The 13,753-nt window shown below is 49.8% G+C and overlaps 1 protein-coding gene across 1 annotated transcript in view; it reads right to left on the bottom strand.

Moving 5' to 3' along the window:
- The window catches only part of AGPAT4 (1-acylglycerol-3-phosphate O-acyltransferase 4), a 123,354-nt gene that overhangs the window by 14,696 nt on the left and 94,905 nt on the right, over positions 1-13,753 (bottom strand). Inside the window, 1 exon segment of the mRNA XM_046670392.1 lies at positions 262-423. Coding sequence (XP_046526348.1) covers positions 262-423 — 162 coding nt within the window.

The following is a 13,753-nucleotide window of genomic DNA, read 5'->3' as shown; positions in this document are numbered from 1 at the left end:
TGAGTGTGAATGTGTGAATGTGAGTGACAGGAGCATCCTGAGTGTGAGCGTATGAGTATGACAGGAGCATCCTGAGTGTGAATGTGTGGGTGTGAGTGACAGGAGCACCCTGGGATTTCTTTCTTCCCCAGTAAGTTCAGAGGGCAGGACCAAGGCCACGTGTGCACAGTGTGGCAGGCCGCGGGCAGGCTGGCAGGGCCGCGGGCGGCATGTCGGCTGTCTGGGCGGGCGTGCATCGGGGCTGGTGTGGGCCTTACGTACAAAGTACTTCTCGGGGTAATCCCGGAGGTGCAGCAGGCTCTTGGCGACGGTCTTGCGGTCCTGCTCCCACTTGCGCGTGCAGAAGACCATCTCGGTGAAGTACCACATCCAGCCAATGATGGGCACGTAGGCCAGCTCCTTCTTGGCCAGGACTTTGGAGCCCTGAAACAGAGGAGGGGCCCGGGCTCTGTGAGCGGGATAAGAGGGCCCTCCCCCGTGGCTGTTGGAGATGTTACTAGAAAAAGAAAATGTGCTCTCCAAAGGCCAAAGCGGACAGTTCTGGAACACTGTGAAGCAAGAAGCCACTGACCCTGGAGCCTCCGTACGGTCAGCGAGGGGTCAAGGTTGTGCTGAGTCTGTCCTATGTGGGGGCGGGGAGGGAGGCGGCCTGGGTCTCAATAGGGGAGGGCAGGCACCAGGAAGAGCCAGGGGCATTTAAGGGTCTTGGAGATGCTCAGGTCACCCTCCAGACGTCTCCAGGTGGTCACTGTCACTTCTGCTCACTAAGCCCATCACGCAGGGGGGTGACACCAGTTTACCAAACTCCCCTAGATCTCACTCAAGCCAAACTTGCCGAATCTGCAGGCAGGGGCGGCAATTCTCTCCTTTCAGGCTAGGAAACGGGCCGCAGAAGGTTCTCTGGATCGTGTGGCCGGGGAGATGATGGGGCCGGGAGTCAGGCTCAGATCCCCAGCTCACATTGGGAGCCCTCCACCTGTCCCCTCGCCAGCTCAGCCCTAAGGCTGAAAGTGGGGCTTGCGCACCTGCCAGAGATGGCCCAAGGCTGCTCAAGAGGAAGGACTTGGCCCACCAGCAGGCTGAACCCCCGGGGCTGCTCAGCAGGGGCCATTAACCAGCCGAGCCAGGCTGTACGGGGGTGGGGAGTGGGGCTGGACCAGGGACAACCGGGGATTCAGCGCAGTGGGGGGTGGGGGAGACACCAGAACAGCCTTTGATCTAGTGGGTTTGGGTTCTATATTTGTCACTCTTAATTTTGGGATTGGTCAGGACACTCCTCGAAATAACCATCATTAGTCAATCAATGGCACAGATGTGAGAGGCGGTGACGTGGACGGTCGGGGTGGCCTTAGCTGATCTCCTGGTGACCAGGGTCGGGGTATGCCCCTGAACCCAGGAGGCCCAGAGGCAAGTCCCTGTGGATCAGAGGATTCCTCGTGCATGGGGTGAGGGCTTATCATGTGCCACAGGCTGTGCACCCCACAGAAATCCTGTTCAATAGGAATAGGTACCCAATTGTACAGATGATCAAACTGAGGCTCAGAGATGTTAAGTAACTTGCCCAGAATCACACAGCTATCAGCTGGGGAAGCTGAGAATTTAGAATTCAGGAGTTTAGAATTTTGTCGGGGGCCAAAGTCCATGCATGATAAACGTCAATGAACTTCAAATTCCTGGGTCAGACGCTGGCCACCTTGCAATGGCTGTATCCCCTCCTCTTTCATTTACAGACTCTCCATTCTGTTCGAAAGGCAACATACTCAGGCACCAGGGGTGACCCTGAGTGATGCCAGCCCAGCCTGGGGTTCCCCCGGACCCCTTAGCTTAGTGTGGGCATATGACCCAGTTCTGGCCCAGGTGACTCAGAGGTCCACTGGGGATGCATATTGCTGGGGCTTCTGGGAAAGTATTGCTCCCTGAGAAAAAGAGAGACAGCCAGGAGGCCCAGCTGCTTTTCCTCCAGGAGCATGGTTGCTCAGTGTGTCACGGCTTTGAGCATCCTGTGGTGACCCAGAGACAACAGCCTAGAATGCCGAGGCCACTGGGGACCCTGCGCCAACCCAGGAGGCATCTGGCTGCAGCCGTGCTGTGGTCAGAGGCAACAGAATGTCTTCATGGCAGAAGCCCCTGGAATCAGGGTTTCTGTCCATCTCGAGCTGGCTACGGCCTCAAGAAGTGCCGTGACAGAGGGCCAGTCACGTTACTGTTAAAAATCTCTCCTGAATTCGGCTTCTTTCTTTGCAGCACGGGGTTACTTCAGTGTCCTAAGAGGGTGAGTTAATTATCCTGATGGCTGCCCCCTCACGCTATAAATGAGAAGGAAATGCCTGTCACTCAAAAGCATGAGAACAAATCGCCTGGGGATCACCACTCTCCCCATAGGAGCCATTTAAAGCCCCTCCACTGGGTGTCCACTGGCAGGTTTCAGGCTGTGGGAGGCCCCTCCCCCTGGCCCTCCTGTCAGCAGGAATGTGCTCATGTCCTCTGCTTCCTGCACTTTAGTCACCTCCCTATTCACAGCCTTTGAGATGAAAACAAAACAAAAAATCTTTACCAATGAACTCAACTTGTCTTCTTGGTAGATTAGGACCATTTTTAAAAACTTTTTTTTTTTTTCTGAAGAAGATTAGCCCTGAACTAACATCTGCTGCCAATCCTCCTCTTTTTGCTGAGGAAGATTGGCCCTGAGCTAACAACCGTGCCCATCTTCCTCCACTTTATATGTGGGACGCCTGCCACAGCATGGCTTGATAAGCAGTGCCATGTCCACACCTGGGATCCAAACCGGCGAACCCCAGGCCACCAAAGCAGAGAGCACAAACTTAACCACTGTGTCACTGGGCTGGTCCCCAATCTTCCTCTTTTTGCATTTGAGTCGCCGCCACAGGATGGCCACTGGCAGACAGTGGTATAGGTCCATGCCCAGGAACCGAACCCTGGCCGCCAAAGCAGAACGTGCTGGACTCAACCACTAGGCCCCCTGGTCTGGCCCTAAAAAAACTTTATATTCCTGAACTCATTCCGAAAAGTAATTCATAGCAATATGAAGGAGTCATAAAGGACGATCTGATCCATAGCCGAGAGGTGGGTCATGTCCTCTAGAAGAGCAGCGTTGGCTCTGGGAAGGCAGTGGTCCCGTGTGGTCATCACAGCTATCTGGTGGGAAAGGTCCTCTCAGAGGCACTTCCTATTAATGGTTCCATCCCACAAGACCCAAGAGGCTCTTAGTGGTTGGCCTTGGATGGCCTGCTGCTAAAAGGAAGTGGCCACTTCGACGGTGATGTGGGATCCATGTGCAGACCAAAGGAGGGGACCTCAGAGTCTATATGTCCATTGCCATCTTACTGTGTTAGAGCACTGAAAACCATTCGAATGTCCCACAGTAGAAGAGTTTGATGAATTATGGTGTATACTCTATGCCATACAGTAAATAATGTCATGCTATAGAGCAGGTCTCAGCAAATTGGAGCCCATGCGCCAAATCTGCTCTACTACCTGTCTTTTTTTTTTTTTTTTTTTTTTTGGTGAGGAAGATTAGCCCTGAGTTAACATCTGCTGCCAATCTTCCTCTTTTTGTTTGAGGAAGATTATCGCTGAGCTAACATCAGTGCCAATCTGCCTCTATTTTATGTGGGGTGCTGCCACAGTGTGGCTTGATGAGTGGTGCGAGGTCTGTGCCCGGGATCGAAATCTGTGAGCCTTGGGGCCACCGAAGTGGAGCACATGAACTTAACCACTACACCACCAGGCCAGCCCCTGCTACCTGTTTTTATAAATAAAGTTTTATCGGAACACAGCCACTCTTTCACGTACGCATTGCCTACGGCTGCTTTCAGGCTGCAACAGCTGAGCTGAATAGTTGTGACAGAGGCTAATGGTCCACAAAGCCTAAAATATTCACCATCTGGTCAGTTGCAAAGTTTGTCAGCCTTTCATTTAGAGCCACTAATATTTGTTTTCTCTGAATAGTTAATGGCTAGGGAAATGCTTATTATATAATACGAAATTTTTAAAAGATCTGGAATCAAAGCTGAGTCCACAGTCTGATTGTGACTCTACGGAAAAGAGTAAAACAGAAAAAAATAACGGTAGCTATAGCTGGGTGGCCAGCTTGGGAGTGATTTTTAAATTTTAGTAGATTTTCCTGTATTTCTTCCTAATCAGGAAAATACTTTGCCATGTCCCTCTAATAATGCCACTTTTCAGAAGTGACTGACTTCAGCACATTTTTGACCATTTGCTTCTGGAACGTAAGTGAGGCTCTGAATTAAAAGCAGCCTGTTTGTTTCTGATGATCAAAAGGAAGAGAAGAGATTTCTGTGTTTATGCTGAATGATGACATCTTTCAACCTTAAAATTCGGGATGCTGTCCACGGGTCTAGGCCTTGATGTTGATCACGTTGACTTGATATAAGAAATGTTTTAAAATATTAAAGGAGAAACTTTTATCTTCCAAATCAAAGACACTGCACTCGATTTCCTTTCCTTGGCAGGGACAATAGGACCTCGTGGAAAGCTGTGGAATCAGACAGTCCTGCTTTTAACCAGGGCCTACTGTGGCCTAGCTGTGTGATTTTGGTCCCGATACTTAACCTTTCTGAGCCTTATTTGTTCCTGGCTGTATTATGAGGAAAGTAATACTTACCTCAAAGTGTTGCTGTCAAGATTTAATAACATATGGAAGCATATACAAAAGCACAGAGTTGAGAACCTGACACACAGGGGTTGAATAATGTGTAGCTATTAATATCACCACCACGTGAGCACAGTGGCTGACTGTCTCTTTCAATTCACCCCATTTTCTAAGCCAGGCTTTAGCAGATAGTGATAACAATAGGTTACAGTTATCAAAGCATGCCCTGATGGGCATGGCGCTAAGAGACTTACAGAGTTAACTCATTTATGACCAAGAGCCTGGAAACTTACGATTCCCATGTGCTCACAGCCCTCCGGGAAAATCAATATGCTATCGATACCGTGACTCTCCCAGGCAGAGCAAAGGTTTCTCTGTGGGGATGGGAATGCCTTTAAGTACAAGAAAAGATACCGATTTCATTGATTCTGAATTTATTGTGAAGACAGACTTGAGGGGATTTACTGATGAGTTAGTTTTATCAACAGACCCATCTAGACAAAAGCGTGTCTAGAAAATCAAAAATGCTCACAGGGAGCACAGAGTGACCCACAACTGCAGGGAGCTGTAATGTACCGCCTGGTCGTTTTCTAGACGCTGCCATTCTGTCACATGCTACGGTTAAGAGTTCATGTAACTTTCGAGTGTGTGTGTGTGTGTGTGTGTGAGAGAGAGACAGAGAGAGAGAGAGAGAGAAGAATTGTCTTATCGCAGCTGCCTAACCAGTCTAATCAAGCAGCCCATAATCATAGTGAGGACCACCCAATGCTCAGACAAGCAGCCAGCCGCCTGAATCCCGAAGTCGGCACCTCCAGTCACCCCTGGTGCGCAGACCATCTGGTGCTAGAAAAAACTGCTTAAGGAGGCACTGGGTTCCAACCCTGAGACGGTGTGGCTCTTGCCTCATGTCTCTTGGCTCCACAGCCCCAGTGGTGACAAAGGAGCGGAATCAGGACTTTCTAGCTAAGGTTTTTCCCAACATGGCCACCTGCCAGTTGATAGGATGAAATTAAGTGTTGATGCTGGGTCTGCAGGATGGCTGGAACCTGTAAGGCATCCTCTTCAGTCACCTGCCCACCCACCTCCTCTAACCGCTCCGTAGGGACCAGCAGAGAACAAAAGATGTCTGTGGTCAAGGCGTTGTTTGCATAAATCTCTCTTCCCAGCTTCCAAACGTAGGCCCATCCCTGAAGGTTTACCAGGATGGTCACCCATCACTCATTTGGGTTCACTCACAGTCACTAATTTCTACTAAATATATAAACTACCTAAATGGGGTATCATAAGTGGAACTTCAAAAACAAGTAAGATTTTCATAATAAGCAGGCTAAAACGTCCACACTTTAACCTTTTGAATTCTTTCTTGACTGTGAGCCCGAGACCCCATTGCAGATGTTTAAGATTGGTGACCAGCCACGCTGTCCAGCCCCATCACAACAGAAGACTAGCAAGTCCACCAACAGCTCAGTCTCTGTTTCGATGTGTGATGTGTGAACTTTAACCTCAAAACTGTTCTGCCCATGCAACAGATATTTGTGAAATACCTCCTTTGTGCCAGGCGCCGGGAGCACAAAGATGGATATACTTATCCATGACCTTGAGGTCTCAAAGTCTAGTGGGAAGAGTGAAGCAGAAAGCTAGCAATTTCGATGCTACTTCAGACACTAAAACTCTGCAAATAAGTTGCTGAACAGACATGCTCTCCAGCACAAGAGATGGGGCCAAGAAAGGGAAGATGGGACGAGAGTGTGTCTCTGAAAGTGAAATCTCTAGCCTCAGTAAAATGTGGAAGATAAGACTGGAGCTCAAAATACCGAACCAGGTGTGTGTGTGTGTCAAAAGACGAGAGCCTCAATTTGTGTCAACTAGGGTAACACACATGTGGCCTCGTTCTGCTTATATTGCGTTCCTTTCTTCCTTCTCTGATGCTAAAGAGGCAACTGCTGGGAACTTACCCTTCCAGAAAGATCTCAAGAGAGTTCCCAGACAAAATGAACACTGTTCCACGATTTAGTCACAGCCACAGGAGAAATGCATACAACAAACATGAAACGAAAGCTCTCTCTGGGAATTTCTCTCTTAGACTGGAAATACCCATGTGTTATTTGTCAAGGTCGAGCAGAATCTCAGAGCTCGTTGGCTCTTGACCACAGCTTCCCCCACCTGGCCGACATCCTTCTCTTACCAAGCCCCAAACTCTTCTTGGTTTGACGGGTGTGCAGACGAAGGTGTAGGGAGATGAAGGGGTTGGGGACAAATGCCGAGGTTCTTGGATGCGGGGTATTTGTCACAGCTGACGCAGGGCCGTGGGATCAGGGCTCCAGGAGGAAACAGCTACGAGAGGAGCTCCTTGCACAAGGCCCTGTAACCCCCTTTGCGGGCACAGACCCCAGTGGCCCCTTCCCAGCCTCTGTTCTGAAAGGCCAGCCTGAGTCCTTCTGAGGTGGCCCTAGGCCTGGGCAGATAGGGAGACAGAGCAGAAGGCATTCCAGGGGCGGGGGTTGGGGGTGGGGAACAGGATTCCTCAAGGGCAGAAGGTAACGGGAGCCATTTGCTTGGACCCAGCACCTTCCAGCCAGTGGGTATTTGATCAAAACAGTGAAGGAAGCACAGGAAGACGGGGACACGGAAGGGCCCGGAGCTGGTAGCAGATGGATGTGACACAGACGGAGCAGTTGTGGGGCAACGCAGAGTCGGTTCCCAGAGCAAATTCACAGGCTTTTGTAGTTTGCTGAAGGTTGTATAACGGGATTTCCAGTCGGTCAGTGTGATCTGACTTTGGCTTGGTTTTTCTTTCGGTGAGGACGATTGGCCCTGAGCTAACATCTGTGCCAGTCTTCCTCTATGTTTTTACATGTGGGACACCATCAAGTGTAGCTTGATGAGCGATGTGTAGGCCCACGCCTGGGATCTGCGAACCCTGGGCTGCCGAAGCAGAGTGCATGAACTTAACCACTCTGCCCCCAGTCAGGCCCCAGACTTTGGCTTGTTAAAGACATTGCCAGAGGTTTCCGTTCAGTAAAAAGAAGACCTTCTTATGTCTACCTCAGGACTACTCTTTTAAAAATAAAGTGCACGCTAACATCTCCAGCAGTATATTCAGTTACGAACTCAATGTGCACTTGTATTTCCCGTGAGCTGCTGACTTCCTTCCTTGACCAGTGACTCACCTGGCTCCCTGAGTCGTACGGGATTTCACCCCGCCGCCATTCTCTTGGGTTCCCTGTCTGTATAATCCAGATCCCAGCACACCTGGCCTAACTGCTGAGTACTTAGAGGAAAAAGGGGCATCCCTGCCCACTCCCAGTGCAGTGGGTGGTGCCCGGAGGGCCATGTGACAGAGCTGCTGATGGACCCGTGAGGGCTCGGGTGGAGGGGGGAGCTCTCCTGCACGCCCATGTGGTCGCAGTGTTAAGGGTTGTGCAAAACCACCCCGTCAGCTGGCAAAACCACAGCTGCAGGTGTATCTGTTGGAAAGGAAAACAGAAAACCCTTCTCCGCATCTAGATACTTCTTGTCTCTCTGCAGCCAAAGGGAACTTGACACATGTGTATGAAGGACCCAGGATTCGATCTCCCTTCTGTCCTCCACACTTTACCCTACTTTTCATAATAAGAAAATACAAATGAAGGGAAACTAATTAGAGTCCAGGGAACTAAGAATTATGGCATGCCAACTTCGCACGAGGCACGCCAACTAGGTATTTCACTATAATCATTAAACCCTTACATCCATCTATTCATTAAAGCCAAACGTATATTCCTTATATCCTATCTATTCATTAAACCCTTACACCACCACGAAATGGGAATTATTAACTGAGGTTCAGAAAAGTCAGATAACCTCGCCAAGGTCACAGAGCGGGTCAACTCAGGAGCCAGGATTCAGGTCCACATCTGGAGGACTCTGAGCCGTTGGGTTTGTTTTTTGTGTTTTGGGTTTTTCTGCCTACACATCTATTTCTCCCCTGCTACTTTATCAGAGAACTGTTCTGGAGTAAGTAGAGAGAAAAAGAAAGAATTGTTCGTGATACCTGAGCACAGAAGGCGTAGATTCATCTTTCAGAGCATCCATGGTTTTGCTAAGTTTTACACGTTCAAAAATAAAACACAGGAAATTACCATTTGGGGGAATGTTTCCATGGATGGAGGTTTATAGGAAACAACATTCATGTAGACTTTCTAAAGAAATCTGCGTCAACATTTTTCCTGCAGAAAGATTTCAATTAGAAACGTGGGCCCTTTATAATCAAAGTTGAAGAAATGTGGGTTTTCAGCGATGTGTGGTCTTTTATAGAAGGAACCGTCTTTAATGTTAATGACCAGAAGCGTCATGGCAAAATCAAGTTGGAACACCCACAGTTTGGGTTCAGTTCTTGTTTCAGCTCCTGAGTGACTTGCTAGGGTTTTATGTCATCTGTGAGTCGTCTTACTGAGAGCCGTGCCGACCGCTACGTCTGCCCAGGCAAGTACAGCAAGACGGCAGCATTGACGCCCAGACCTTTCCTTCTGATTTGGTTCAGCAACTCCAAAATCACCCCAGAGTGACCTTGAGACACAGAGCTGGTGGCCAGTGAAATGAGGCTGTGTGGGAGGGCAAACGTGCACACTTGGCCAGACCCAGATGGAGAAGGATCTGTCTGCACAGCCCAGGACCGTGGTGACTGGCTGTGTCCTCACTGAGTGGGTGTACCACTCTTGACCTCCCTTCAGCCTTCTTCCCATCTCCCTCCCTGGCCTCAGAAGTACCCCTTCACCTGGCTTTCTCATCTCTCCTAAAATCATGCCATTCTCCAAGGCCTTGTTCCAACGTCATCACCTTCTGGAAGCTTTCTCTATTCCTGGGAGCCAATGGTCAGTGTGCTGGTAAATCCCGAAATGTTACACCAGTTGTTAAAATACTGAAATTCTTCCCTGCAGGTTGGTCAATAGAGCTGCCCCAACTGCCAAAACTTGTCCCCGTAAATTCCACCTTTACCATGGTGGCCCCCGCTTCTCCCCTGGGACCTCTGGGACCCCAATGGAGTGACGCTCAGAACAACAGAGGACCCCCAGGATGCTGCTGGACAGCTGACTGGTCTGAGGTTAAACACACTGGGTCTCACCCATGCCTGCCCACTCCTGCGGCCCCAAGTGGACAGTCCGTCCTTTCCTGTGGCTCTCTCAAAGCCCTGCATCGTGGGGTAGGTATGGAAGTCCCTTCCTCACCTCTCTTTATTTATTACAAAGTCACTGAGCACAAGGACTGTATCTTTCAATCCATCTTTGTATCTCCGCGGCACCCACACAGTGTCTTCTCCAGGAAATATCCACAATGCACTTGTGTTGGGTAAATATTTTAAAGATGCATCCATGGCTGTCATCGTCATCGCAAGTCCTCATGTTGAGAAGGCAGCACGGAGCTATGCGAGTGACGTTGGACAGAGTGCCCTCCGCTTAGGAATAATAATTTCTGCTCTCTTCCTTCTACTTCTCCCTGTATGAAGGAATACCACAGAAATTCAATCTGTCTTCAGGCCGAGCTGTAACAGGTTCCCTAAATGGAAAACGTGAGGTCTGAAACTAATGGGCATGCTGTGGTGTGGCAGGCAGCCTCTGCACTGGCCCCAGGGATCCTCACCTCCTGGAATTCAAGTGTGTAGCCCACCCCACTTTCCTGGAGTGTGAGCTGCACTCCTCGACTCACTCCCAACCAACAGAATGTGACAGAAGTGATGGATGCATCCTCCCGAGAGTCCCCTGCCGGGTCCCCCCGCTGAGCTGCGCCTGGCCCCCAGACCACACAAACTGAGATAATACGTGTTAGTTGGATCAAGTTTGGGGACTTGCGATGCTGCCATAGATATCTGCTAAGTATGGCTTCTTTAAAAGGCTGAAGAAAAATCTCCCAGCTGGCCTCCAGGTTACCCTCCAAGCCATCCCAACCGGCAGATAAATATCGACAGTCTCTGCTCCTGTTTATGGACTGCTGAGCGGGGCCTGGCGCTGCTCAAAGACCCAACAAACATGATCTCAGGTCACCTTCCGGGGCCGCCTTGAAGTAGCATGTACATGTATTACTGGTGCAAAAAGCTAAGTAAACAGCGACCTGAAGCGTCGAAGCCTTGACCCTTTGCATTGCACGCTCCGGTTTGTTTGGTGTTTTAGTGACACATGCTGTCAACTGTCAAAGGTCACACATCTCCCCAGGGACGAAAGAGTCCTTGTGTTCCTCAAAGATCATAACCAGAGCCTTTGGTGCCCCGGCTCTGCTGTGAAATGCCAGCTTAGAGGGAAACCTGTGCCTCTGGGGAGAAGCTACCGGAAGGAGCACACGGGGCCTCAGATGCTTGGCAACGGTTGAAAGCCTCTTTTTTTTCTTTTTTAAGAGAATCTCATCACTTTCCCTCCAAAACCGATTTCACATTTAATAGCCCCACTGTCAAGAATTTCTGCAAATTCTACTTGCTTCTATTCAAAGTCACTTCTTCTTGGGCTGTTACATGGGAGGATAAAAAATGCCCTGTCAGGAACCTTCCATAGGTCCCTTCTTCTCTAAAAAGCACACTTCCCAGGCTCCAGAGGGTCTTAACATCGTGTGCTATTTTAAAAAAGAGACGAAGCAGGTGATTTTCTTTTGAAGGTCATTTAGGACGAAAGGTGCCACTGAGCAGTTCCTGGAAGTGGATGCTCTTTCGCATCCTTTCCAGGGGAGCGGGAAGGATGGCTCACTTTGGAAAGAGGCCGGGAGCTCGTCTGGCGTCGTGCCCTCTTGCTGGACCTCAGCTGCTCCAGGAGACACACATTGGTGGTAAACTCTTCGCTGTATGAAGGGAGGACATTCCACCTACAGAACAGTCTGGCAGCTTCCGCCTGAGCCGGCCGGAGCCCGCTACTAGGTCACTCATCCTCTCCTGGAGGCGCCCACTCTCCGCCAGCACGCGGCCTCATCAGAATTTGTACGGCCACAGCCCTGGCTGTTTCTCCAATGTTTGGAGGAATGGGGACCCCGTTCACCTCCTGTCCCCTCTCCACCCTCTCTCCGGTTCTGGCGGGAACTCAGGGGCTCCAGGAAGCACTTTAGCAAGAATCCAGAAAACCTGAAGGCCCCCCTGAGCAGGGTCCTCAAGTTCCAGTGAGAATGGGAGATGCACCATCCCAAGCGAAGGTTTTGAGACCTGCCTACTTCACCGCTAGGTGGAATCTCCTAAAACTGCTAAATTCCCGACAACAGTCTCAAAATAAAGTGGCAATGCTCATGCTCCTTTGCACGCAACAGTAGTTGTTCGGTTTTTCATGGTAATAAATGAAATCTGATAAATATGGTATTCGATTAAGAAATCAAGGTTGGAGATGAGGCCCTGTGCTGTTGGGGGATGGGCCTTCTGTGTAATAAATTCCAGGTCATTGGCGCTCTCATCCTTGTGCTCAGACTTGTAAAGCCAGCACGGATTTCAAAGTCTCCGTGGGAAAACCCTAAATGGTGCTGAGATGGAGTTACCACTCTGCGGGAGCCTCCCCTTTCAGTCCTGGGTCCTCTCTCAGTCCTGGGCCCCTCTCCACGTGTTACTTCTCCTCTCAGCACAGTGGAGAGTCCACCTCTCGCTGTTGATTCTGGACATCATTGTGCTTCCATGAGCCTCTCTGTTCGTGCCCCTGCTTCCTTAGCTCCTGCTTTCTCCATCCCTGGCCCGATGAAGGTACTGACAGCCTCACACCTCAAAACGAGCCCTGCGCAGACAACGAGCTGGGAGGGAATTGGAAGCCTGGTCCCTGCCTGCATTTGGCCCTGGTCATTTTCTGACGGAGGGCTCCCCATCTCTGGAGCAGATCTCGAGCCCCTGGGGCCCCTGCAGCTTTTCCTCCCAGCACCTTCCAGAGAGAAGAGCAGAGCCCTGAAATCAGACTTGCTAGTTACCATCCTGGGGCAAATTATTTACCCTCACGAAGGCTCTGGGAGTATATTTATAAAATGTAAATAATCATATCATGAGCATTAGAAACAGCATAATCACAGAGAAAGAGCTCGTGGTCATAAAGCTACCCAGGGGTACAACCACGGGAACTGGAAAGCACCTCCGAGTCTGATAGACTTGTCACTGTACCACGGGGGCTCCAGCGCCCAAACGATGTGTATTTTCACATTCCGAGCATGAACACCACCAAAAGCCACGTGGGAAGCCTGGAAAATCACCAGCTGCCCCTAAACTGCACTCGGGAACCAGCGTTCGGGAAGACATTGGCATGTCAGGAAGTCCAGCTCTAAGGCCACAGAACTGGTATTCTAGGAGTCCAGATGCAAAGACACCAGGTGCCCTGTCTCCCGTAACAGAAGAAGAACCCGGTCATTAGTCATCTGTCCACGATGGGGTCAGGATTATGGTATTTTAAGGGGTAGCCTCCTCTCAGAGAATAAAACCACAGGCTGTAGCTGAGATCTCTGCCTACCAGCTCTAACACAGCGAAAGGTAGATACCAGGATTTGGGGTTTTGTTCCTGGAAATGTATTCGAACACACACATGTGGGCGTGCAGATATCAAGTCAGTACTGGAAGGAAAAATAGGAAAACAAAGGAGAAAACGGTTGGCAGGAGGACCTCGTACTTTTCTAGAAATCCTTTCAGATGCATTCATCCCCAGGCAATCTAGTTTTCTAGAAGCCTTAATGTAGCGACTGTGATTTAACTCAGGGTTTCTATCTCTTAGAAAACTGCTCAAGGGGCTGGCCTGGGGGCACAGTGGTTGAGTGTGCACGTTCCGATTTGGCAGCCCTGGGTTCGCTGGTTCAGATCCTGGGTACGGACATGGCACTGCTTGGCAAGCCATGCTGTGGTAGGCGTCCCACATAGAAAGTAGAGGAAGATGGGCATGAATGTGAGCTCAGGGCCAGTCTTCCTCAGCAAATAAAGGAGGATTGGCAGCAATCTTTAACTCAGGGCTAATCTTCCTCAAAAAACAAAACAAAACAAAACAAAACTGCTCAAGGCCTTAGTTGCCTTTTGGTAGATTAACTGCTTAATAATGAGTGTCATTTGTCCTAAAGACATTAATGGGGCTTGTTTCTAAGCACATTTCCTTCTCTATCCTTTTTCCCAAATTTAAAAATGCATGAATGCCTAAAAGAATATAAAAATGTGTCCCA

Source organism: Equus quagga, chromosome 8 (assembly GCF_021613505.1).
Source record: "Equus quagga isolate Etosha38 chromosome 8, UCLA_HA_Equagga_1.0, whole genome shotgun sequence".
NCBI classification, from domain to species: Eukaryota; Metazoa; Chordata; class Mammalia; order Perissodactyla; family Equidae; genus Equus; species Equus quagga.
This window is presented reverse-complemented; position numbering and strand designations above follow the sequence as displayed.